Source organism: Salvelinus alpinus, chromosome 8 (genome assembly GCF_045679555.1).
Source record: "Salvelinus alpinus chromosome 8, SLU_Salpinus.1, whole genome shotgun sequence".
Taxonomy (NCBI): Eukaryota; Metazoa; Chordata; class Actinopteri; order Salmoniformes; family Salmonidae; genus Salvelinus; species Salvelinus alpinus.
The window spans coordinates 3,469,370-3,492,774 of NC_092093.1; the positions used below are offsets into that span (position 1 = coordinate 3,469,370).

The window sequence follows — 23,405 nt, forward strand, 5'->3', positions numbered from 1 at the left end:
GTCCTGGGCAATATGTTGACGTCATGCTGTCTTGTCCTGGGCAATATGTTGACGTCATCACGTCGGCCATATTTGTCCCAACCATTACATCATCTTTAACAGTCTACATCCCATTAACACCCTATGTCCCACACAGGAGGCAGTCTACATCCCATTAACACCCTATGTCCCACACAGGAGGCAGTCTACATCCCATTAACACCCTATGTCCTACACAGGAGACAGTCTACATCCCATTAACACCCTATGTCCCACACAGGAGGCAGTCTACATCCCATTAACACCCTATGTCCCACACAGGAGACAGTCTACATCCCATTAACACCCTATGTCCCACACAGGAGACAGTCTACATCCCATTAACACCCTATGTCCTACACAGGAGACAGTCTACATCCCATTAACACTCTATGTCCTACACAGGAGGCAGTCTACATCCCATTAACACCCTATGTCCCACACAGGAGGCAGTCTACATCCCATTAACACCCTATGTCCCACACAGGAGACAGTCTACATCCCATTAACACCCTATGTCCTACACAGGAGACAGTCTACATCCCATTAACACTGTCCCACACAGGAGACAGTCTACATCCCATTAACACCTTATGTCCTACACAGGAGACAGTCTACATCCCATTAACACCCTATGTCCTACACAGGAGACAGTCTACATCCCATTAACACCCTATGTCCTACACAGGAGACAGTCTACATCCCATTAACACCCTATGTCCTACACAGGAGGCAGTCTACATCCCATTAACACCTTATGTCCTACACAGGAGGCAGTCTACATCCCATTAACACCCTATGTCCCACACAGGAGACAGTCTACATCCCATTAACACCCTATGTCCCACACAGGAGACAGTCTACATCCCATTAACACCCTATGTCCTACACAGGAGACAGTCTACATCCCATTAACACTGTCCCACACAGGAGACAGTCTACATCCCATTAACACCTTATGTCCTACACAGGAGACAGTCTACATCCCATTAACACCCTATGTCCTACACAGGAGGCAGTCTACATCCCATTAACACCCTATGTCCTACACAGGAGGCAGTCTACATCCCATTAACACCCTATGTCCCACACAGGAGACAGTCTACATCCCATTAACACCCTATGTCCCACACAGGAGACAGTCTACATCCCATTAACACCCTATGTCCTACACAGGAGACAGTCTACATCCCATTAACACTGTCCCACACAGGAGACAGTCTACATCCCATTAACACCTTATGTCCTACACAGGAGACAGTCTACATCCCATTAACACCCTATGTCCTACACAGGAGGCAGTCTACATCCCATTAACACCCTATGTCCTACACAGGAGGCAGTCTACATCCCATTAACACCCTATGTCCCACACAGGAGACAGTCTACATCCCATTAACACCCTATGTCCCACACAGGAGACAGTCTACATCCCATTAACACCCTATGTCCTACACAGGAGACAGTCTACATCTCATTAACACTCTATGTCCCACACAGGAGGCAGTCTACATCCCATTAACACCCTATGTCCCACACAGGAGACAGTCTACATCCCATTAACACCCTATGTCCTACACAGGAGGCAGTCTACATCCCATTAACACTCTATGTCCTACACAGGAGACAGTCTACATCCCATTAACACCCTATGTCCTACACAGGAGACAGTCTACATCCCATTAACACTCTATGTCCTACACAGGAGACAGTCTACATCCCATTAACACTCTATGTCCTACACAGGAGACAGTCTACATCCCATTAACACTGTCCCACACAGGAGACAGTCTACATCCCATTAACACCTTATGTCCTACACAGGAGACAGTCTACATCCCATTAACACCCTATGTCCTACACAGGAGGCAGTCTACATCCCATTAACACTCTATGTCCCACACAGGAGACAGTCTACATCCCATTAACACTCTATGTCCTACACAGGAGACAGTCTACATCCCATTAACACCTTATGTCCCACACAGGAGGCAGTCTACATCCCATTAACACCTTATGTCCTACACAGGAGGCAGTCTACATCTATTTGAAGGAGTTAACATGAAGAACCTATAAATAAGATAATATATTATGTATAAATTACAAAGTGTATATTTGACTAAGACCACAAATCAACAGTCCTTCAATCAACAGTCCTTCACTGAGAAGAAGGAATGGGTATGGAACCATATTGAGTTCTGTAAAGGACTCCATTTTGTCGGGCTCCGTAGTTACCCGACTGTTTTGTATGTCAATAAAACAAATAAATGTTGTCTTGAAGATGAGTTTGTAAGAATTTGTCTTCTCAGTCTGATGTTATTACACATTAGACCATGAGAGGGCAGACTAAACCACAACGTGCGTGTGTGCGTGCGCTGTGGTTATATAGCCCGGTTGGGGAGAAGCACAGAGCTCTGATTGGGGACAGACCTCCTCATTAGTTTAGAGCGTTTGTGATCCTCTTATATAAGGGTCTGCTAATGACAGTCTCCCTCAGCGCTTTGCTCCCGTCGGGAGAGGACGGGGTCTGCTAATGACAGTCTCCCTCAGCTCTTTGCTCCCGTTGGGAGAGGACGGGGTCTGCTAATGACAGTCTCCCTCAGCTCTTTGCTCTCGTTGGGAGAGGACGGGGTCTGCTAATGACAGTCTCCCTCAGCTCTTTGCTCTCGTTGGGAGAGGACGGGGTCTGCTAATGACAGTCTCCCTCAGCTCTTTGCTCTCGTTGGGAGAGGACGGGGTCTGCTAATGACAGTCTCCCTCAGCTCTTTGCTCTCGTTGGGAGAGGACGGGGTCTGCTAATGACAGTCTCCCTCAGCTCTTTGCTCTCGTTGGGAGAGGACGGGGTCCAAGTTAAACCTACAGGGAGACAGGGGTTGTGTCTGTCCCAAATTGTACTATTTAGTTTCCACTACATAGGGAATGGGATACCATTTGAGATGCAGGCTTGGTTAGTAGGGAGACCGAGGGGGGCTGGGTAGGTAACCCCAACAACAGACTCCACTTTAAAATGTATAGTTTCTTCACTAATCATTTATAGTCTAAGCAAATGTTGAGGGTGGCAAAATATACACAACAAAAAATATAAATGGCATCATGTAAAGTGTTGGTCCCGTGTTTCATGAGCTGAAATAAAAGATCCCAGAAATGTTACATAGGCACAAAAAGCTTATTTCTCGCAAATGTTGTGCACAAATTAGTTTACATCCCTGTTAGTGAGCATTTCTCCTTTACCAAGAAAATCCATCCACCTGAAAGGTGTGGTATATCAAGAAGCTGATTAAACAGCATGGTCGTTACATAGGTGCACCTTGCGCTGGAGACAATAAAAGGCCACTCTCAAATGTGCAGTTTTGTCACACAACACGATGCCACAGATGTCTCAAGTTTTGAGGGAGTGTGCATTTGGCATGCGGACTACAGGAATGTCCAACAGAGCTATTGCCAGAGAATTTCATGTTAATTTCTCTACCATAAGCCGCCTCCAACGTCGTTTTAGAGAATTTGTCAGTGCGTCCAACAGGCCTCACAACCGCTGACCACGTGTAACCACGCCAGTCCAGGACCTCCACATCCGGCTTCTTCACCTGCAGGATCATCTGAGACCAGCCACCCGGACAGCTGATGAAACTATGGGGTGTTTATGTCTGTAATAATGCTCGTTTGTGGGGGGAAAATTAATTCTGATTGGCTGGGCCTGGCTCCCCAGTGGGTGGGCCTATGCCCTTTCAGGTCCACCCATGGCTGCGCCCCTGGCCAATCAGGTGAAAGACATAGATTAGGGCCTAATTAATTTAAATTGATTGATTTCCTTATATGAACTAACGCTGTAAAATAGTTGAAATTATTGCATGTTGCGATGTTTATATTTTTGTTCATTATAAAGTGCCAGATCTAATGTAAGGACCTGATCAATTTGCTTATAATTAATTTAATTTAATATCTATAGGTTAGGCCTATCTAGGCTTTATCAAGGCTTCATCAAGCTTTAAAAGCTGTTATTATTTGTTTAACATGCAGGTATTTGTTCCATCTCAGCACTCAACACATTTGAATCAGCATAATGAATGGTTGTGTCCTTTTTTTACAGTGTAATTATATGTAATAACACTAACAAGCGTTGTAGTTCATTGTAATAACTACGTTACACTATAATAACAACATGTAACTGGTGGTAATTGCAGTCTGTTATTACAGAAGTATAACAACGAATGCTTGTTACAAGTTTCCACAAAATGTTCACTAAATTCACCAATCGAGTGTTTTTAGTTTCTTCTCCGCTGCATCGCATTCAGTAATAACTATCACAATGTTGTAATTGTAACGGATGTGAAATGGCTAGCTAGTTAGCGGGTAACGACGCTTCGTGGGTGACTGTTGTTGATGTGTGCAGAGGGTCCCTGGTTCGCGTCGGGGCGAGGGGACGTACTAAAGTTATACTGTTACATAATCTCTTGTGGACAGATGCGCTGGGTGTCCCGAGATTACTTTGTCTCTAATTATGTTAATTGCCCATGAATTGCACACTCTTCAAAATGTCCGCTGAATGTTGTTGATAGAACTTGTACCGTTTTGCATTAACTTGGTTGAGTTTACAGAAACCAGATCAGCTGTAGGTCAAACTGGGCTCTACTGAACGCGTGTCGTGAAGTGGGAAGATAACCATCCCAGATTACATGTCAAATCTGTACAATGTAATTACTAGGTGTTATACATGATTTAGCTAGTTAAAATTAAGTGTTCGTTTATAGTTACCTATTTGCAATTTCTATATAATTACTTACTACTCATCACCAAGTGAAAATACTGTAACGATCCTGGGTTTATAAGCGCGGAAATCGACTCTGCCGCTTCAACATGCTTTTTGCGGCACAGTCGATAGCGCGCCGGACTTCGGGCTAGAAGGTCGAGGGTGCGAGACCTGCTCCCTGCTGTTTCATTACAATACCTACAAACAAATGTTGAGCTTCTCCTTTCGTCAACTTTATTGCAGCATGTAAAAATACTTTACATTTCTTACCAAATTACAAGTCTAGATGGCTAATTTAGAAAAACTGGATTTTATGTTTAGCATTACAAGTAACAATGGAAATGGACAACTCTGTCTTCATCAGTTTCTTAGCTACCTAGGTAGTTGTATTTTCCAGCTAACAATAATAGCGCTTGATAACACTAAGTTAGTTAGCGTTTAGCTGCTTTGCAAATGAACTAACATTACTCAGAGTGTGTTGATATCAAATCAAATCAAATGTATTTATAAAGTCCTTCTTACATCAGCTGATATCTCAAAGTGCTGTACAGAAACCCAGCCTAAAACCCCAAACAGCAAGCAATGCAGGTGTAGAAGCACGGTGGCTAGGAAAAACTCCCTAGAAAGGCCAAAACCTAGGAAGAAACCTAGAGAGGAACCAGGCTATGAGGGGTGGCAAGTAGCTGGCTAGTCTGTCTCACGTAATACCCATTATAGACCATCGAGCCCAATTAACATTAGCTAGCTAGTAGCGACTATAGCATAGCTATTTGCCAGCTTTAGGTTGCTAGCTAGTCAAAGTTTGAAAACTAGCTAGCTAATCCAAAATAACTCAGCAGATTGCATGGAAAGTCTATTCTGTAGATGGTAACTAGCAAGCCTAGTTGGTAGGCCTAACAAAAGACGTTCATGTTAGCTAGCTACAGTTAACTAGCTAGCCAACACTAGGCTAGTTAGCCGCAGAGTTCCCGACTTGGAATTCCGAGTTGACCGTTCAAAACATATCTTCCCAGTCGGAGCTTGTTTTATTTTTCTTGAGTTACCAGTTGTCTTGAACTCACTGAAGTCTGAGATTTCCCATTTTCCAGTTGTTTTGAATGCGGCAGAAGTCTGAGATTTCCCAGTTCCCAGTTGTTTTGAATGCGGCAGAAGTCTGAGATTTCCCAGTTCCCAGTTGTTTTGAATGCGGCAGAAGTCTGAGATTTCCCAGGTTCCAGTTGTTTTGAATGCGGCAGAAGTCTGAGATTTCCCAGGTTCCAGTTGTTTTGAATGCGGCAGAAATCATGCCGGATTGACAGCATGGCCAGTGTATTTAACCTTTTCTGTCCCATGGTGTTGAATGTTTAACCTTTTAAACTTGGAAAAGCGACCCTTTAAACCCAGACTTGAACCACACACCCACAACACTGAAAAGCAGGCTAGTGATTGCTTTGCAACGCTTGCAGTTAGCCACAGATTACATCCAAACCACTCATTGTTGAATTTGCGTAATATTTATGTCCAATGGCCAATGAGCACCGATACGTTTTATCTATCATTTCTCTTCATATGACAAGAATTTTAAAAAGGATTTGCCAGTAGATTGTCGACTTGATTCATGATGATGTCTAATTGTCTAGCTTGCTAGCTAAGATGCACCATGCATTTAACAATTTATAGGCATTGTGAACTAGTTTTTGCCATTGTGCCTGAGCATCATACTCCAGAACCCTTTATTACAGAGTTATATCAATGAGGTGGTTAGTTTTAAAATTGGTTAACGCTTGTCACATCACATGATTTGTGCAGGTTATAATGTGCAGGTTATAATGTGCAGGTTGTAATGTGCAGGTTATAATGTGCAGGTTGTAATGTGCAGGTTGTAATGTGCAGGCTGTAATGTGCAGGTTGTAATGTGCAGGTTGTAATGTGCAGGTTATAATGTGCAGGTTGTAATGTGCAGGTTGTAATGTGCAGGTTGTAATGTGCAGGCTGTAATGTGCAGGTTGTAATGTGCAGGTTGTAATGTGCAGGTTGTAATGTGCAGGTTGTAATGTGCAGGTTGTAATGTGCAGGTTGTAATGTGCAGGCTGTAATGTGCAGGCTGTAATGTGCAGGTTGTAATGTGCAGGCTGTAATGTGCAGGTTGTAATGTGCAGGTTGTAATGTGCAGGTTGTAATGTGCAGGTTGTAATGTGCAGGTTGTAATGTGCAGGTTGTAATGTGCAGGCTGTAATGTGCAGGTTGTAATGTGCAGGTTGTAATGTGCAGGTTGTAATGTGCAGGTTGTAATGTGCAGGTTGTAATGTGCAGGTTATAATGTGCAGGTTGTAATGTGCAGGTTGTAATGTGCAGGTTGTAATGTGCAGGTTGTAATGTGCAGGTTGTAATGTGCAGGTTGTAATGTGCAGGTTGTAATGTGCAGGTTGTAATGTGCAGGTTGTAATGTGCAGGTTGGAAAAATGGTGTGTTGGAATATATGGATGCTATCTGAAACTTTAACATTTGTTTTAACGTTCATTGTTACACATCAAATCAATTTTATTTGTCACATACACATGGTTAGCAGATGTTAATGCGAGTGTAGCGAAATGCTTGTGCTTCTAGTTCCGACAATGCAGTAATATCCAACAAGTAATCTAACCTAACAATTCCACAACTACTACCTTATACACACAAGTGTAAAGGGATAAAGAATATGTACATAAAGATATATGAATGAGTGATGGTACAGAACGGCATAGGCAAGATGCAGTAGATGGTATAGAGTACGGTATATACATATGAGATGAGTACTGTAGGGTATGTAGACATTATATTAAGTGGCATAGTTTAAAGTGGCTAGTGATACATGTATTACATAAAGATGGCAAGATGCAGTAGATGATATAGAGTACAGTATATACATATGAGATGAGTAATGTAGGGTATGTAGACATTATATTAAGTGGCATAGTTTAAAGTGGCTAGTGATACATTTGTAATTACATCAGTTAGTTACAACTATGTATTATTACAATGAATTACACTGTAATAAGGACCCCTTAAAATTAAGTGTTGCCTAATGGGTAAATCCATCATTGGTATTAGGCTGGCCGCTAGGCTATCACGCATATCCTCTCTGCCCTCCTCTCAGCGCGCTGTACTTGTAAGTAGCAGGTGTTTAAAAACGGTGTTCATTTCTTAGCCAGGCAGTACAGTAGCACCCTCCGTGGCTCTCTCTCTCTCTCACACACACACAAAACACTGCAATGTCAGCCGCCAGCACCGAGACGAGCGCCCCGTTGCCCGCGGCCGCCAGCCGGGTGTTCTTCCAGCCGCTGGCCGGGGTAGGGTGCGTTGGGTCCGGACCAATGCCGCGGGACGACCCGGTCCAGAGGAAGCAGGGGAAAGTGACGGTGAAATACGACAGGAAGGAGCTGCGGAAGAGATTGATCCTGGAGGAGTGGATTATTGAACAACTGAGCGATCTGTACGACTGTGAGGTGAGGAGGGCTTTTCCCTGACCTGGCTGGTGGTATAATATATTCCATTGATTCCTCTGACTGTATGCTAGCTACAGTGTATTAGTGGCGATAGTAGGCTACTTTATAATCTACCATTCTGCTGCATAATATTTCTGTAGACAGTAGCAGTAAATAAACCAAAACGCCCACGATAGTCTCCTCTCCACCGGGTACACGCTTAGCAAAAAGGGTTCCAAAAGAGCTCTTTGGCTGTCAGCATAGGAGAACATTTTCTTGGTTCCAGGTAGAACCCTTTTCTTGGTTCCAGGTAGAACCCTTTTCTTGAACCCTTTTCTTGGTTCCAGGTAGAACCCTTTTTTTGGTTCCAGGTAGAACCCTTTTTTTGGTTCCAGGTAGAACTATTTTGGGTTCCATGTAGAATTCTCTTTGGAAAAGGTTTTACTCATGGGTGCAACTTTCACTGGGGACGTGGGGACATGTCCCCCCCACCATTCTAAAATTGCATTTTTGCACCCCCCCTCCACCATTCTAAAATTGCATTTTTGCACCCCCCCCCCATTCTAAAATTGCATTTTTGCACCCACCCCTCCCCACCATTCTAAAATTAAATTTTTGCACCCCAGTTTTATCGTTGTAATGTGATATAAAACGAGGCATTGGAGGACGGCCGAGCGGTCGGGGAGGCTGATTGAAGGGTTTATCTGGCTGGAGTAAAACATGTAATGATAATAGATATGGCCCCCCCGCTTCTAAAACCAAAGTTGCGGCTCTTTTGGAACTCAAGAGTTCTACCTGGAACCCAAAAAGAGTTCTACCTGGAACCCAAAAAGAGTTCTACCTGGAACCCAAAACAGTTCTAACTGGAACCAAAAAGGGTTCTACCTGGAACCCAAAAGAGTTCTACCTGGAACCCAAAAGAGTTCTACCTGGAACCAAAAAGAGTTCTACCTGGAACCAAAAAGAGTTCTACCTGGGAACCAAAAAGAGTTCTACCTGGGAACCAAAAAGAGTTCTACCTGGAACCAAAAAGAGTTCTACCTGGAACTAAAAAGAGTTCTACCTGGAACCAAAAAGAGTTCTACCTGGAACCAAAAAGAGTTCTACCTGGAACCAAAAAGAGTTCTACCTGGGAACCAAAAAGAGTTCTACCTGGAATCCAAAAAGAGTTCTACATGTAACCAAAAAGGCTTCTACCTGGAACCCAAAAGAGTTCTACCTGGAACCCAAAAGAGTTCTACCCGGAACCAAAAAGAGTTCTACCTGGAACCCAAAAAGAGTTCTACCTGGAACCCAAAAAGAGTTCTACCTGGAACCCAAAAAGAGTTCTACCTGGAACCCAAAAAGAGTTATCGTATGGGAACAGCCGAAGAACCATTTTAGGTTCTAGATGGCACTTTTTTTTGTAGTATGTGCTTTATCATAGTGAGGCCTTTAACTGATGTGTGATCTATAGTGTCTGACCTGAAGACGGATGTCTTCCAATCACAACAGGCTTGTGATGCAACTATGGCGAACTGCATACTTGGAGGGTGGCTGAAAGTGGGCATTGCAAAAGATCAGGGTGAATCAACAGCTGTGGGTGTAAAATGAACGCTCTATTATAGCCAGGGGCACCACGGGTCAGTTTAACGTTTACATAGCAGGTTAAAATGACTAACCTAGCAGGTTAGGAGGATTAATGTAGCACATTAGGATAATTACGTGGCGGGTTAGGAGAATGAGGTTAAGGTTAGGGAAAGGTGTTAGGATTTGCTAAAATGTGTAGCAGGTTACGATAACTAACGTGGCAGGTTTGGAGAATCCATTCATTTAAGGTTAGATAAAGGGTTGGGGATAGGCTTAGCTAAAATGTATAGCAGGTTAGGATAATTAACTTGTCAGGTTTGGAGAATGAGGTTAAGGTTAGGAAAAGGGAAAAGGTTAAACTTAGATAAAATGTTACACTTCTGTTGACCCTCCCACTTCCGTTGACCCGCCCACTTATGTTGATCCTCCCACTTATGTTGACCCGTCCACTTCTGTTGACCCTCCCACTTCTGTTGACCCGCCCACTTATGTTGACCCTCCCACTTATGTTGACCCACCCACTTCTGTTGACCCGCCCACTTCTGTTGACCCGCCCACTTCTGTTGATCCTCCCACTTCTGTTGATCCGCCCACTTTCAGATACACTCCATGTATGCAGTTACCCCAGGACTGTTATTATGGGCGCTTTGGGTCGATTATTACGCTCCCTTGCTCTCCCTGGTCTGTTGTCCCCACTCCCCCCCAGGCTGCAGTGTCTCTTCCTGGGGAAGGCAGCAGCGCAGTGAGGGTGGAGCAGAACAGATGAATGACTGAGGTCATGACATCACACAGCTTAACGCCTCAGACTCCTTTTGTAGCCTAGTAGGTCTACCATCTTCTTTGGAATCTGCCAAGCACACCTTTAAAATCTGCCAAGCACACCTTTACAATCTGCCAAGCACACCTTTACAATCTGCCAAGCACACCTTTACAATCTGCTAAGCACACCTTTACAATCTGCCAAGCACACCTTTACAATCTGCCAAGCACACCTTTACAATCTGCCAAGCACACCTTTACAGTCTGCCAAGCACACCTTTACAATCTGCCAAGCACACCTTTACAATCTGCCAAGCACACCTTTACAATCTGCCAAGCACACCTTTACAATCTACCAAGCACACCTTTACAATCTGCCAAGCACACCTTTACAATCTACCAAGCACACCTTTACAATCTGCCAAGCACACCTTTACAATCTGCCAAGCACACCTTTACAATCTGCCAAGCACACCTTTACAATCTGCCAAGCACACCTTTACAATCTGCCAAGCACACCTTTACAATCTGCCAAGCACACCTTTACAATCTACCAAGCACACCTTTACAATCTACCAAGCACACCTTTACAATCTGCCAAGCACACCTTTACAATCTGCCAAGCACACCTTTACAATCTGCCAAGCACACCATTACAATCTGCCAAGCACACCTTTACAATCTGCCAAGCACACCTTTACAATCTGCCAAGCACACCTTTACAATCTGCCAAGCACACCTTTACAATCTACCAAGCACACCTTTACAATCTACCAAGCACACCTTTACAATCTGCCAAGCACACCTTTACAATCTGCCAAGCACACCTTTACAATCTGCCAAGCACACCTTTACAATCTGCCAAGCACACCTTTACAATCTGCCAAGCACACCTTTACAATCTGCCAAGCACACCTTTACAATCTGCCAAGCACACCTTTACAATCTGCCAAGCACACCTTTACAGTCTGCCAAGCACACCTTTACAATCTACCAAGCACACCTTTACAATCTACCAAGCACACCTTTACAATCTACCAAGCACACCTTTACAGTCTGCCAAGCACACCTTTACAATCTACCAAGCACACCTTTACAATCTGCCAAGCACACCTTTACAATCTACCAAGCACACCTTTACAATCTGCCAAGCACACCTTTACAATCTACCAAGCACACCTTTACAATCTGCCAAGCACACCTTTACAATCGTAGAAGAGTGGTCTGTCAGTAGGCCTACAGACAGACAGACAGGGACAGACAGACAGGGACAGACAGACATAGAGACAGACAGACAGGGACAGACAGACAGACAGACAGACAGACAGACAGACAGACAGACAGACAGACATGGACAGACAGACAGACAGACAGACAGACAGACAGACAGACAGACAGACAGACAGACAGACAGACAGACAGACAGACAGACATAGAGACAGACAGACAGGGACAGACAGACAGACAGACAGACAGACAGACAGACAGACAGACAGACAGACAGACAGACAGACAGACATAGAGACAGACAGACAGGGACAGACAGACAGACAGACAGACATAGAGAGACAGACAGACATTGTCTGAAGTCGTCTTTTGGACTATTTTACAGGACATTGTCTTGTTGTGTTTTGGGGATGTGATTTGGTGTTATGGGGATGTGATTTGGTGTTATGGGGATGTGATTTGGTGTTTTGGGGATGTGATTTGGTGTTATGGGGATGTGATTTTGTGTTTTGGGGATGTGATTTGTTGTTTTGGGGATGTGATTTGGTGTTTTGGGGATGTGATTTGGTGATGTGATTTGGTGTTTTGGGGATGTGATTTGGTGTTTTGGGGATGTGTTTTGGGGATGTGATTTGGTGTTATGGGGATGTGATTTGGTGTTTTGGGGATGTGATTTGGTGTTATGGAGATGTGATTTGTTGTTTTAGGGATGTGATTTGGTGTTTTGGGGATGTGATTTGGTGTTTTGGGGATGTGATTTGGTGTTTTGGGGATGTGATTTGGTGTTTTGGGGATGTGTTTTGGGGATGTGATTTGGTGTTATGGAGATGTGATTTGGTGTTTTGGGGGTGTGATTTGGTGTTTTGGGGATGTGATTTGGTGTTTTGGGGGTGTGATTTGGTGTTTTGGGGATGTGATTTGGTGTTTTGGGGATGTGATTTGGTGTTTTGGGGATGTGATTTGGTGTTATGGGGATGTGATTTGGTGTCCTGAGCTTCCCAATGTGTTTGTTTTCCTGTAAAGGTTTTTAAGTAATCATCTCCCATCCTACTTACTGAGACTAAATGAGCAGTAGACCTCTACGCTGACATCCACATCAAATCTGTTTTAAATCATTCGTAATGTCAACCCGAATAGTTTAGGCTTAAAAGTTTTCAGTTTCTAGAAGAAAATACTGATTTGAAGGAAGGGTTAACGTCAGGTAGGCTAGATAAGGGTTCTGTTTGGGGTTCTACTACTGTGTCTATAGCCTCCTCTGGTATGGGGTTCCACTACTGTGTCTATAGCCTCCTCTGGTATGGGGTTCTACTACTGTGTCTGTAGCCTCCTCTGGTATGGGGTTCCACTACTGTGTCTGTAGCCTCCTCTGGTATGGGGTTCTACTACTGTGTCTATAGCCTCCTCTGGTATGGGGTTCTACTACTGTGTCTGTAGCCTCCTCTGGTATGGGGTTCTACTACTGTGTCTATAGCCTCCTCTGGTATGGGGTTCTATTACTGTGTCTATAGCCTCCTCTGGTATGGGGTTCTACTACTGTGTCTATAGCCTCCTCTGGTATGGGGTTCTACTACTGTGTCTGTAGCCTCCTCTGGTATGGGGTTCTACTACTGTGTCTATAGCCTCCTCTGGTATGGGGTTCTACTACTGTGTCTATAGCCTCCTCTGGTATGGGGTTCCACTACTGTGTCTGTAGCCTCCTCTGGTATGGGGTTCTACTACTGTGTCTATAGCCTCCTCTGGTATGGGGTTCCACTACTGTGTCTGTAGCCTCGTCTGGTATGGGGTTCTACTACTGTGTCTATAGCCTCCTCTGGTATGGGGTTCTACTACTGTGTCTATAGCCTCCTCTGGTATGGGGTTCCACTACTGTGTCTGTAGCCTCCTCTGGTATGGGGTTCTACTACTGTGTCTATAGCCTCCTCTGGTATGGGGTTCTACTACTGTGTCTATAGCCTCCTCTGGTATGGGGTTCTACTACTGTGTCTATAGCCTCCTCTGGTATGGGGTTCTACTACTGTGTCTGTAGCCTCCTCTGGTATGGGGTGCTACTACTGTGTCTATAGCCTCCTCTGGTATGGGGTTCTACTACTGTGTCTATAGCCTCCTCTGGTATGGGGTGCTACTACTGTGTCTGTAGCCTCCTCTGGTATGGGGTTCTACTACTGTGTCTATAGCCTCCTCTGGTATGGGGTTCTACTACTGTGTCTGTAGCCTCCTCTGGTATGGGGTTCTACTACTGTGTCTATAGCCTCCTCTGGTATGGGGTTCCACTACTGTGTCTATAGCCTCCGCTGGTATGGGGTTCTACTACTGTGTCTGTAGCCTCCTCTGGTATGGGGTTCTACTACTGTGTCTATAGCCTCCTCTGGTATGGGGTTCTACTACTGTGTCTATAGCCTCCTCTGGTATGGGGTTCCACTACTGTGTCTGTAGCCTCCTCTGGTATGGGGTTCTACTACTGTGTCTATAGCCTCCTCTGGTATGGGGTTCTACTACTGTGTCTATAGCCTCCTCTGGTATGGGGTTCTACTACTGTGTCTATAGCCTCCTCTGGTATGGGGTTCTACTACTGTGTCTATAGCCTCCTCTGGTATGGGGTTCCACTACTGTGTCTATAGCCTCCTCTGGTATGGGGTTCTACTACTGTGTCTATAGCCTCCTCTGGTATGGGGTTCTACTACTGTGTCTATAGCCTCCTCTGGTATGGGGTTCTACTACTGTGTCTATAGCCTCCTCTGGTATGGGGTTCTACTACTGTGTCTATAGCCTCCTCTGGTATGGGGTTCTACTACTGTGTCTATAGCCTCCTCTGGTATGGGGTTCTACTACTGTGTCTATAGCCTCCTCTGGTATGGGGTTCCACTACTGTGTCTGTAGCCTCCTCTGGTATGGGGTTCTACTACTGTGTCTATAGCCTCCTCTGGTATGGGGTTCTACTACTGTGTCTATAGCCTCCTCTGGTATGGGGTTCTACTACTGTGTCTATAGCCTCCTCTGGTATGGGGTTCTACTACTGTGTCTATAGCCTCCTCTGGTGTGGGGTTCTACTACTGTGTCTATAGCCTCCTCTGGTATGGGGTTCTAATACTGTGTCTATAGCCTCCTCTGGTATGGGGTTCCACTACTGTGTCTATAGCCTCCTCTGGTATGGGGTTCTACTACTGTGTCTATAGCCTCCTCTGGTATGGGGTTCTACTACTGTGTATATAGCCTCCTCTGGTATGGGGTTCCACTACTGTGTCTGTAGCCTCCTCTGGTATGGGGTTCTACTACTGTGTCTATAGCCTCCTCTGGTATGGGGTTCTACTACTGTGTCTATAGCCTCCTCTGGTATGGGGTTCTACTACTGTGTCTATAGCCTCCTCTGGTATGGGGTTCTACTACTGTGTATGTAGCCTCCTCTGGTATGGGGTGCTACTACTGTGTCTATAGCCTCCTCTGGTATGGGGTTCTACTACTGTGTCTATAGCCTCCTCTGGTATGGGGTTCTACTACTGTGTCTATAGCCTCCTCTGGTATGGGGTTCTACTACTGTGTCTGTAGCCTCCTCTGGTATGGGGTTCTACTACTGTGTCTATAGCCTCCTCTGGTATGGGGTTCCACTACTGTGTCTATAGCCTCCTCTGGTATGGGGTTCTACTACTGTGTCTGTAGCCTCCTCTGGTATGGGGTTCTACTACTGTGTCTATAGCCTCCTCTGGTATGGGGTTCTACTACTGTGTCTGTAGCCTCCTCTGGTATGGGGTTCCACTACTGTGTCTATAGCCTCCGCTGGTATGGGGTTCTACTACTGTGTCTGTAGCCTCCTCTGGTATGGGGTTCTACTACTGTGTCTATAGCCTCCTCTGGTATGGGGTTCTACTACTGTGTCTATAGCCTCCTCTGGTATGGGGTTCCACTACTGTGTCTGTAGCCTCCTCTGGTATGGGGTTCTACTACTGTGTCTATAGCCTCCTCTGGTATGGGGTTCTACTACTGTGTCTATAGCCTCCTCTGGTATGGGGTTCTACTACTGTGTCTATAGCCTCCTCTGGTATGGGGTTCTACTACTGTGTCTATAGCCTCCTCTGGTATGGGGTTCTACTACTGTGTCTATAGCCTCCTCTGGTATGGGGTTCTACTACTGTGTCTATAGCCTCCTCTGGTATGGGGTTCTACTACTGTGTCTGTAGCCTCCTCTGGTATGGGGTTCTACTACTGTGTCTATAGCCTCCTCTGGTATGGGGTTCTACTACTGTGTCTATAGCCTCCTCTGGTATGGGGTTCTACTACTGTGTCTATAGCCTCCTCTGGTATGGGGTTCCACTACTGTGTCTGTAGCCTCCTCTGGTATGGGGTTCTACTACTGTGTCTATAGCCTCCTCTGGTATGGGGTTCTACTACTGTGTCTATAGCCTCCTCTGGTATGGGGTTCTACTACTGTGTCTATAGCCTCCTCTGGTATGGGGTTCTACTACTGTGTCTATAGCCTCCTCTGGTGTGGGGTTCTACTACTGTGTCTGTAGCCTCCTCTGGTATGGGGTTCTAATACTGTGTCTATAGCCTCCTCTGGTATGGGGTTCCACTACTGTGTCTATAGCCTCCTCTGGTATGGGGTTCTACTACTGTGTCTATAGCCTCCTCTGGTATGGGGTTCTACTACTGTGTCTATAGCCTCCTCTGGTATGGGGTTCCACTACTGTGTCTGTAGCCTCCTCTGGTATGGGGTTCTACTACTGTGTCTATAGCCTCCTCTGGTATGGGGTTCTACTACTGTGTCTATAGCCTCCTCTGGTATGGGGTTCTACTACTGTATCTATAGCCTCCTCTGGTATGGGGTTCTACTACTGTGTCTGTAGCCTCCTCTGGTATGGGGTGCTACTACTGTGTCTATAGCCTCCTCTGGTATGGGGTTCTACTACTGTGTCTATAGCCTCCTCTGGTATGGGGTTCTACTACTGTGTCTATAGCCTCCTCTGGTATGGGGTTCTACTACTGTGTCTGTAGCCTCCTCTGGTATGGGGTTCTACTACTGTGTCTATAGCCTCCTCTGGTATGGGGTTCCACTACTGTGTCTATAGCCTCCTCTGGTATGGGGTTCTACTACTGTGTCTGTAGCCTCCTCTGGTATGGGGTTCTACTACTGTGTCTATAGCCTCCTCTGGTATGGGGTTCTACTACTGTGTCTATAGCCTCCTCTGGTATGGGGTTCCACTACTGTGTCTGTAGCCTCCTCTGGTATGGGGTTCTACTACTGTGTCTATAGCCTCCTCTGGTATGGGGTTCTACTACTGTGTCTATAGCCTCCTCTGGTATGGGGTTCTACTACTGTGTCTATAGCCTCCTCTGGTATGGGGTTCTACTACTGTGTCTATAGCCTCCTCTGGTATGGGGTTCCACTACTGTGTCTATAGCCTCCTCTGGTATGGGGTTCTACTACTGTGTCTATAGCCTCCTCTGGTATGGGGTTCTACTACTGTGTCTATAGCCTCCTCTGGTATGGGGTTCTACTACTGTGTCTATAGCCTCCTCTGGTATGGGGTTCTACTACTGTGTCTATAGCCTCCTCTGGTATGGGGTTCTACTACTGTGTCTATAGCCTCCTCTGGTATGGGGTTCTACTACTGTGTCTATAGCCTCCTCTGGTATGGGGTTCTACTACTGTGTCTATAGCCTCCTCTGGTATGGGGTTCTACTACTGTGTCTATAGCCTCCTCTGGTATGGGGTTCTAATACTGTGTCTATAGCCTCCTCTGGTATGGGGTTCCACTACTGTGTCTATAGCCTCCTCTGGTATGGGGTTCTACTACTGTGTCTATAGCGTCCTCTGGTATGGGGTTCCACTACTGTGTCTATAGCCTCCTCTGGTATGGGGTTCTACTACTGTGTCTGTAGCCTCCTCTGGTATGGGGTTCTACTACTGTGTCTATAGCCTCCTCTGGTATGGGGTTCTACTACTGTGTCTGTAGCCTCCTCTGGTATGGGGTTCTACTACTGTGTCTGTAGCCTCCTCTGGTATGGGGTTCTACTACTGTGTCTATAGCCTCCTCTGGTATGGGGTTCTACTACTGTGTCTGTGGTACGTTGTAGAATCATCTTAAGCCTTCTCCCCGGTAGATGGTATGGACCAAGAGATTGAAATGCTTTCTCCCCGGTGCTCACCGACAGTTGGTACGTTCTTTAACATTTAAAGAGCTGAGAAATTGTGTGTGTGTGTGTGTGTGTGTGTGTGTGTGTGTGTGTGTGTGTGTGTGTGTGTGTGTGTGTGTGTGTGTGTGTGTGTGTGTGTGTGTGTGTGTGTGTGTGTGTGTGTGTTCTCCGTATCATGCAGTATGCTGCCAAAGCAGAGAAAGGGGGGATGGGGCTAGAAGAGGAGGAGGAGGAGGGAAGAAGGGCAGTGGGTTAAAGAATGACATGCTGAGGTTGAGCTTCTCTCCGTCAACCAATCAGCTCCTCTCGCTCTGACCTCCTTCCCTTAGTGACACACTGCAGTCTGTCATCACAGAGGTATGACGGGCTGTGTGTGTGACAGCGAGCGTGTCCCTGTGTGTTTTCTGCCAGCGAGAACAGACACGGGGTTGGGGGTCTGTATAACGAGTGTGTGTGTTCTCATTGCTCGCTTCATAGATCCCTGCGCCAATATGAGCCAGTCAGTGTTAACACAGCTGCAGCAATCAGAGAGAGAGCCCAGCTACCACACTTGGTTCCTTGGAAGTTGTTGGAACGTATATTTTTGGTTTCACATTGGTTGTGGGAATGAAGCCATACGTTTTCTGACCGGTAAAATAGAATGTTTTACTGGGAGGTTTTATTACGGGGCGGCAGGTAGCCTAGTGGTTAGAGTGGAGGGGCGGCAGGTAGCCTAGTGGTTAGAGTGGAGGGGTGGCAGGTAGCCTAGTGGTTAGAGTGGAGGGGCGGCAGGTAGCCTAGTGGTTAGAGTGTAGGGACGGCGGGTAGCCTAGTGGTTAGAGTGGAGGGGTGGCAGGTAGCCTAGTGGTTAGAGTGGAGGGACAGCGGGTAGCCTAGTGGTTAGAGTGGAGGGGTGGCAGGTAGCCTAGTGGTTAGAGTGGAGGGGTGGCAGGTAGCCTAGTGGTTAGAGTGGAGGGGTGGCAGGTAGCCTAGTGGTTAGAGTGTAGGGACGGCGGGTAGCCTAGTGGTTAGAGTGGAGGGGTGGCAGGTAGTCTAGTGGTTAGAGTGGAGGGATGGCAGGTAGTCTAGTGGTTAGAGTGTAGGGGGGGCAGGTAGCCTAGTGGTTAGAGTGGAGGGGGGGGCAGGTAGCCTAGTGGTTAGAGTGGAGGGGTGGCAGGTAGCCTAGTGGTTAGAGTGGAGGGGTGGCAGGTAGCCTAGTGGTTAGAGTGGAGGGGCTGCAGGTAGCCTAGTGGTTAGAGTGGAGGGACGGCAGGTAGTCTAGTGGTTAGAGTGTAGGGGGGGCAGGTAGCCTAGTGGTTAGAGTGGAGGGGGGGGCAGGTAGCCTAGTGGTTAGAGTGGATGGGTGGCAGGTAGTCTAGTGGTTAGAGTGTAGGGGGGGCAGGTAGCCTAGTGGTTAGAGTGGAGGGGTGGCAGGTAGCCTAGTGGTTAGAGTGGAGGGGTGGCAGGTAGCCTAGTGGTTAGAGTGGAGGGACGGCAGGTAGCCTAGTGGTTAGATTGGAGGGGCGGCAGGTAGCCTAGTGGTTAGAGTGTAGGGACGGCAGGTAGTCTAGTGGTTAGAGTGTAGGGACGGCAGGTAGTCTAGTGGTTAGAGTGGAGGGGTGGCAGGTAGCCTAGTGGTTAGATTGGAGGGGCGGCAGGTAGCCTAGTGGTTAGAGTGTAGGGGTGGCAGGTAGCCTAGTGGTTAGAGTGGATGGGTGGCAGGTAGTCTAGTGGTTAGAGTGGAGGGGCTGCAGGTAGCCTAGTGGTTAGAGTGGAGGGGTGGCAGGTAGCCTAGTGGTTACAGTGGAGGGGTGGCAGGTAGCCTAGTGGTTAGAGTGGAGGGGTGGCAGGTAGCCTAGTGGTTAGAGTGGAGGGGCGGCAGGTAGCCTAGTGGTTAGAGTGGAGGGGCTGCAGGTAGCCTAGTGGTTAGAGTGGAGGGGTTTGCGAGGGTTTAAAACACGTTTAAATGTTTTGCTCACGTCTGCTGCAGTGAAGGAGAGTCCGCAGGTTTTGGTAGCGGGCCGTGTCAGTGGCACTGTATTGTTCTCAAAGCGAGCAAAGAAGTTGTTTAGTTTGTCTGGGAGCAAGACATCGTGGTCCGCGACGGGGCTGGTTTTACTTTTGTAGTCCGTGATTGACTGTAGACCCTGCCACATACGTCTCGTGCATGACTCATTGTGTCATGCACAAAGTAGATGTCCTAACCGACTGCCAAAACTATAGTTTGTAAACAAGATATTTGTGGAGTGGTTGAAAAACGAGTTTTAATGACTCCAACCTAAGTATATGTAAGCTTCCGACTTCAACTGTATATTCAAGACACAAAGTGGCTAAACTCTGGTGTCTAAACACTAGGCCCTGGAGCTGCTGTCAGAGGACAGACTAGGATCCCCCAGCCACATCATAATACACATGGGCACAAACGATCTGAGGGCCCAACAGGAAAGGGTGGCCACAGCACTCAAGGGAGTGATTGAAAAAGCTTTTTCCTCATTCCCTAACTCACAAGTGGTTATCTCCACCCTGCTACCATGAAAAGACAGAGGGTGAATGCAAGCATTCTGTCCCTCAAAACCTAATGTTTACCTGGCCCACCACTCCACCACTCCACCCTGGACTTGAACATCCTTTATGACCAGGTCCACCTCTACAAGACAGCAGTCCTAACTTTCGCCAGGACCCTGAAGGACGTCACACTCAACCGAAGCAACAGAGCAACGGACACCCTCCCAGAGCAACGGACACCCTCCCAGAGCAACGGACACCCCGCCCAGAGCAACGGACACCCTCCCAGAGCAACGGACACCCCGCCCAGAGCAACGGACACCCCGCCCAGAGCAACGGACACCCCGCCCAGAGCAACGGACACCCTCCCAGAGCAACGGACACCCTCCCAGAGCAACGGACACCCTCCCAGAGCAACGGACACCCTCCCAGAGCAACGGACACCCTCCCAGAGTAACGGACACAAAAGTTTTAGAAGTTTTTAGAGTGTGCAAAGCTGTCATCAAGGCAAAGGGTGGCTACTTTGAAGAATCTCAAATATAAAATATATTTGGATTTGCTTAACACTTTTTTTGGTTACTACATGATTCCATATGTGTTATTTCATAGTTTTGATGTCTTCAATATTATTCTACAATGTAGAAAATAGTTCAAATAAAGAACAACCCTGGAATGAGTAGTAGTTAGAAAACCTTTGACTGGTAGTGTACGTCTTGATTGTAGTCCACCTGTGGTAAATTCAATTGATTGGACATGATTTGGAAAGGCACACACCTGTCTATATAAGGTCCCACAGTTGACAGTGCATGTCAGAGCAAAAACCAAGCAATAAGGTCGAAGGAATTGTCCGTAGAGCTCCAAGACAGGATTGTGTCGAGGCACAGATCTGGGGAAGGGTACCAAAACAATTCTGCAGCATTGAAGGTCCCCAAGAACACAGTGGCCTCCATCATTCTGAAATGGAAGAAGGTTGGAACCATCAATGCTCTTCCTAGAGCTGGCCGCCCGGCCAAACTGAGCAATCGGGGGAGAAGGGCCTTGGTCACGAAGGTGACCAAGAATTCGATGGTCACTCTGACAGAGCTCCAGAGTTCCTCTGTGGAGATGGGAGAATCTTCCAGAAGGACAACCATCTCTGCAGCACTCCACCAATCAGGCCTTTATGGTAGAGTGGCCAGAAGGAAGCCACTCCTCAGTAAAAGGCACATGACAGCCCGCTTGGAGTTTGTCAAAAGTCTGGTCTGATGAATCCAAGATTGAACTCTTTGCCCTGAATGCCAAGTGTGGAGGAAGCCTGGCACCATCCCTACGGTGAAGCATGGTGGAGGCACCATCCTGCTGTGGAGATGTTTTTCAGTGGCAGGGACTGGGAGACTAGTCAGGATCGAGGGAAAGATGAACGGAGTCAAGTACATCAAGATCTTTGATGAAAACCTGCTCCAGAGCACTCAGGACTTCAAACTGGGGCGAAGGTTCACCTTCCACCAGGACAACGACCCTAAGCACACAGCCAAGACAACGCAGGAGTGGCTTCAGGGACAAGTCTCTGATTGTCCTTGAGTGGCCCAGCCAGAGCCCGGACTTGAGCCCGATCGAACATCTATGGAGAGACCTGAAAACAGCTGTGCAGCGACGCTCCCCATCCAACCTGACAGAGCTTGAGTGGATCTGCCGAGAAGAAGGGGGAAACTCCCCAAATACAGGTGTGCCAAGCTTGTAGCGTCATACCCAAGAAGACTCGAGGCTGTAATCGCTGCCAAAGGTGCTTCAACAAAGTGCTGAGTAAAGGGTCTGAATACTTATGTAAATGTGATATTTCTGTTTTTTTTGTTTTATAAATTAGCAACATTTTCTAAACTTGATTTCGTTTTGTCAATGGGGTATTGTGTGTAGATTGACGAGGGAAAAAACGATTTAATCAATTTTGTAATAAGGCTGTAACTTAACAAAATGTGGAAAAAATCAAGGGGTGTGAGTACTTTCCCAATGCACTGTATGTGTGGCAGGACTGTGGATGTCTACCCTGCTGGGTGGCAGGACTGTAGATGTCTACCCTGCTGGGTGGCAGGACTGTAGATGTCTACCCTGCTGGGTGGCAGGACTGTAGATGTCTACCCTGCTGGGTGGCAGGACTGTGGATGTCTACCCTGCTGGGTGGCAGGACTGTAGATGTCTACCCTGCTGGGTGGCAGGACTGTAGATGTCTACCCTGCTGGGTGGCAGGACTGTAGATGTCTACCCTGCTGGGTGGCAGGACTGTAGATGTCTACCCTGCTGGGTGGCAGGACTGTGGATGTCTACCCTGCTGGGTGGCAAGACTGTAGATGTCTACCCTGCTGGGTGGCAGGACTGTAGATGTCTACCCTGCTGGGTGGCAGGACTGTAGATGTCTACCCTGCTGGGTGGCAGGACTGTGGATGTCTACCCTGCTGGGTGGCAGGACTGTAGATGTCTACCCTGCTGGGTGGCAGGACTGTAGATGTCTACCCTGCTGGGTGGCAGGACTGTAGATGTCTACCCTGCTGGGTGGCAGGACTGTAGATGTCTACCCTGCTGGGTGGCAGGACTGTAGATGTCTACCCTGCTGGGTGGCAGGACTGTAGATGACTACCCTGCTGGGTGGCAGGACTGTGGATGTCTACCCTGCTGGGTGGCAGGACTGTAGATGTCTACCCTGCTGGGTGGCAGGACTGTAGATGTCTACCCTGCTGGGTGGCAGGACTGTAGATGACTACCCTGCTGGGTGGCAGGACTGTGGATGTCTACCCTGCTGGGTGGCAGGACTGTAGATGTCTACCCTGCTGGGTGGCAGGACTGTAGATGTCTACCCTGCTGGGTGGCAGGACTGTAGATGTCTACCCTGCTGGGTGGCAGGACTGTAGATGTCTACCCTGCTGGGTGGCAGGACTGTAGATGTCTACCCTGCTGGGTGGCAGGACAGTAGATGTCTACCCTGCTGGGTGGCAGGACTGTAGATGTCTACCCTGCTGGGTGGCAGGACTGTAGATGTCTACCCTGCTGGGTGGCAG

The 23,405-nt window shown here is 47.1% G+C and overlaps 1 protein-coding gene across 1 annotated transcript in view; it reads left to right on the forward strand.

The window, feature by feature from the left end:
• The first annotated feature begins 7,833 nt into the window (after positions 1 to 7,833).
• The window catches only part of LOC139582437 (protein phosphatase 1 regulatory subunit 14C-like), a 54,189-nt gene continuing 38,617 nt past the window's right edge, over positions 7,834 to 23,405 (forward strand). The window contains exon 1 of the mRNA XM_071412440.1: positions 7,834 to 8,229. Within this exon, the coding sequence (XP_071268541.1) occupies positions 7,996 to 8,229 (234 nt within the window). The 5' untranslated portion in view covers positions 7,834 to 7,995. The remainder of the gene's footprint in view (positions 8,230 to 23,405) is intronic.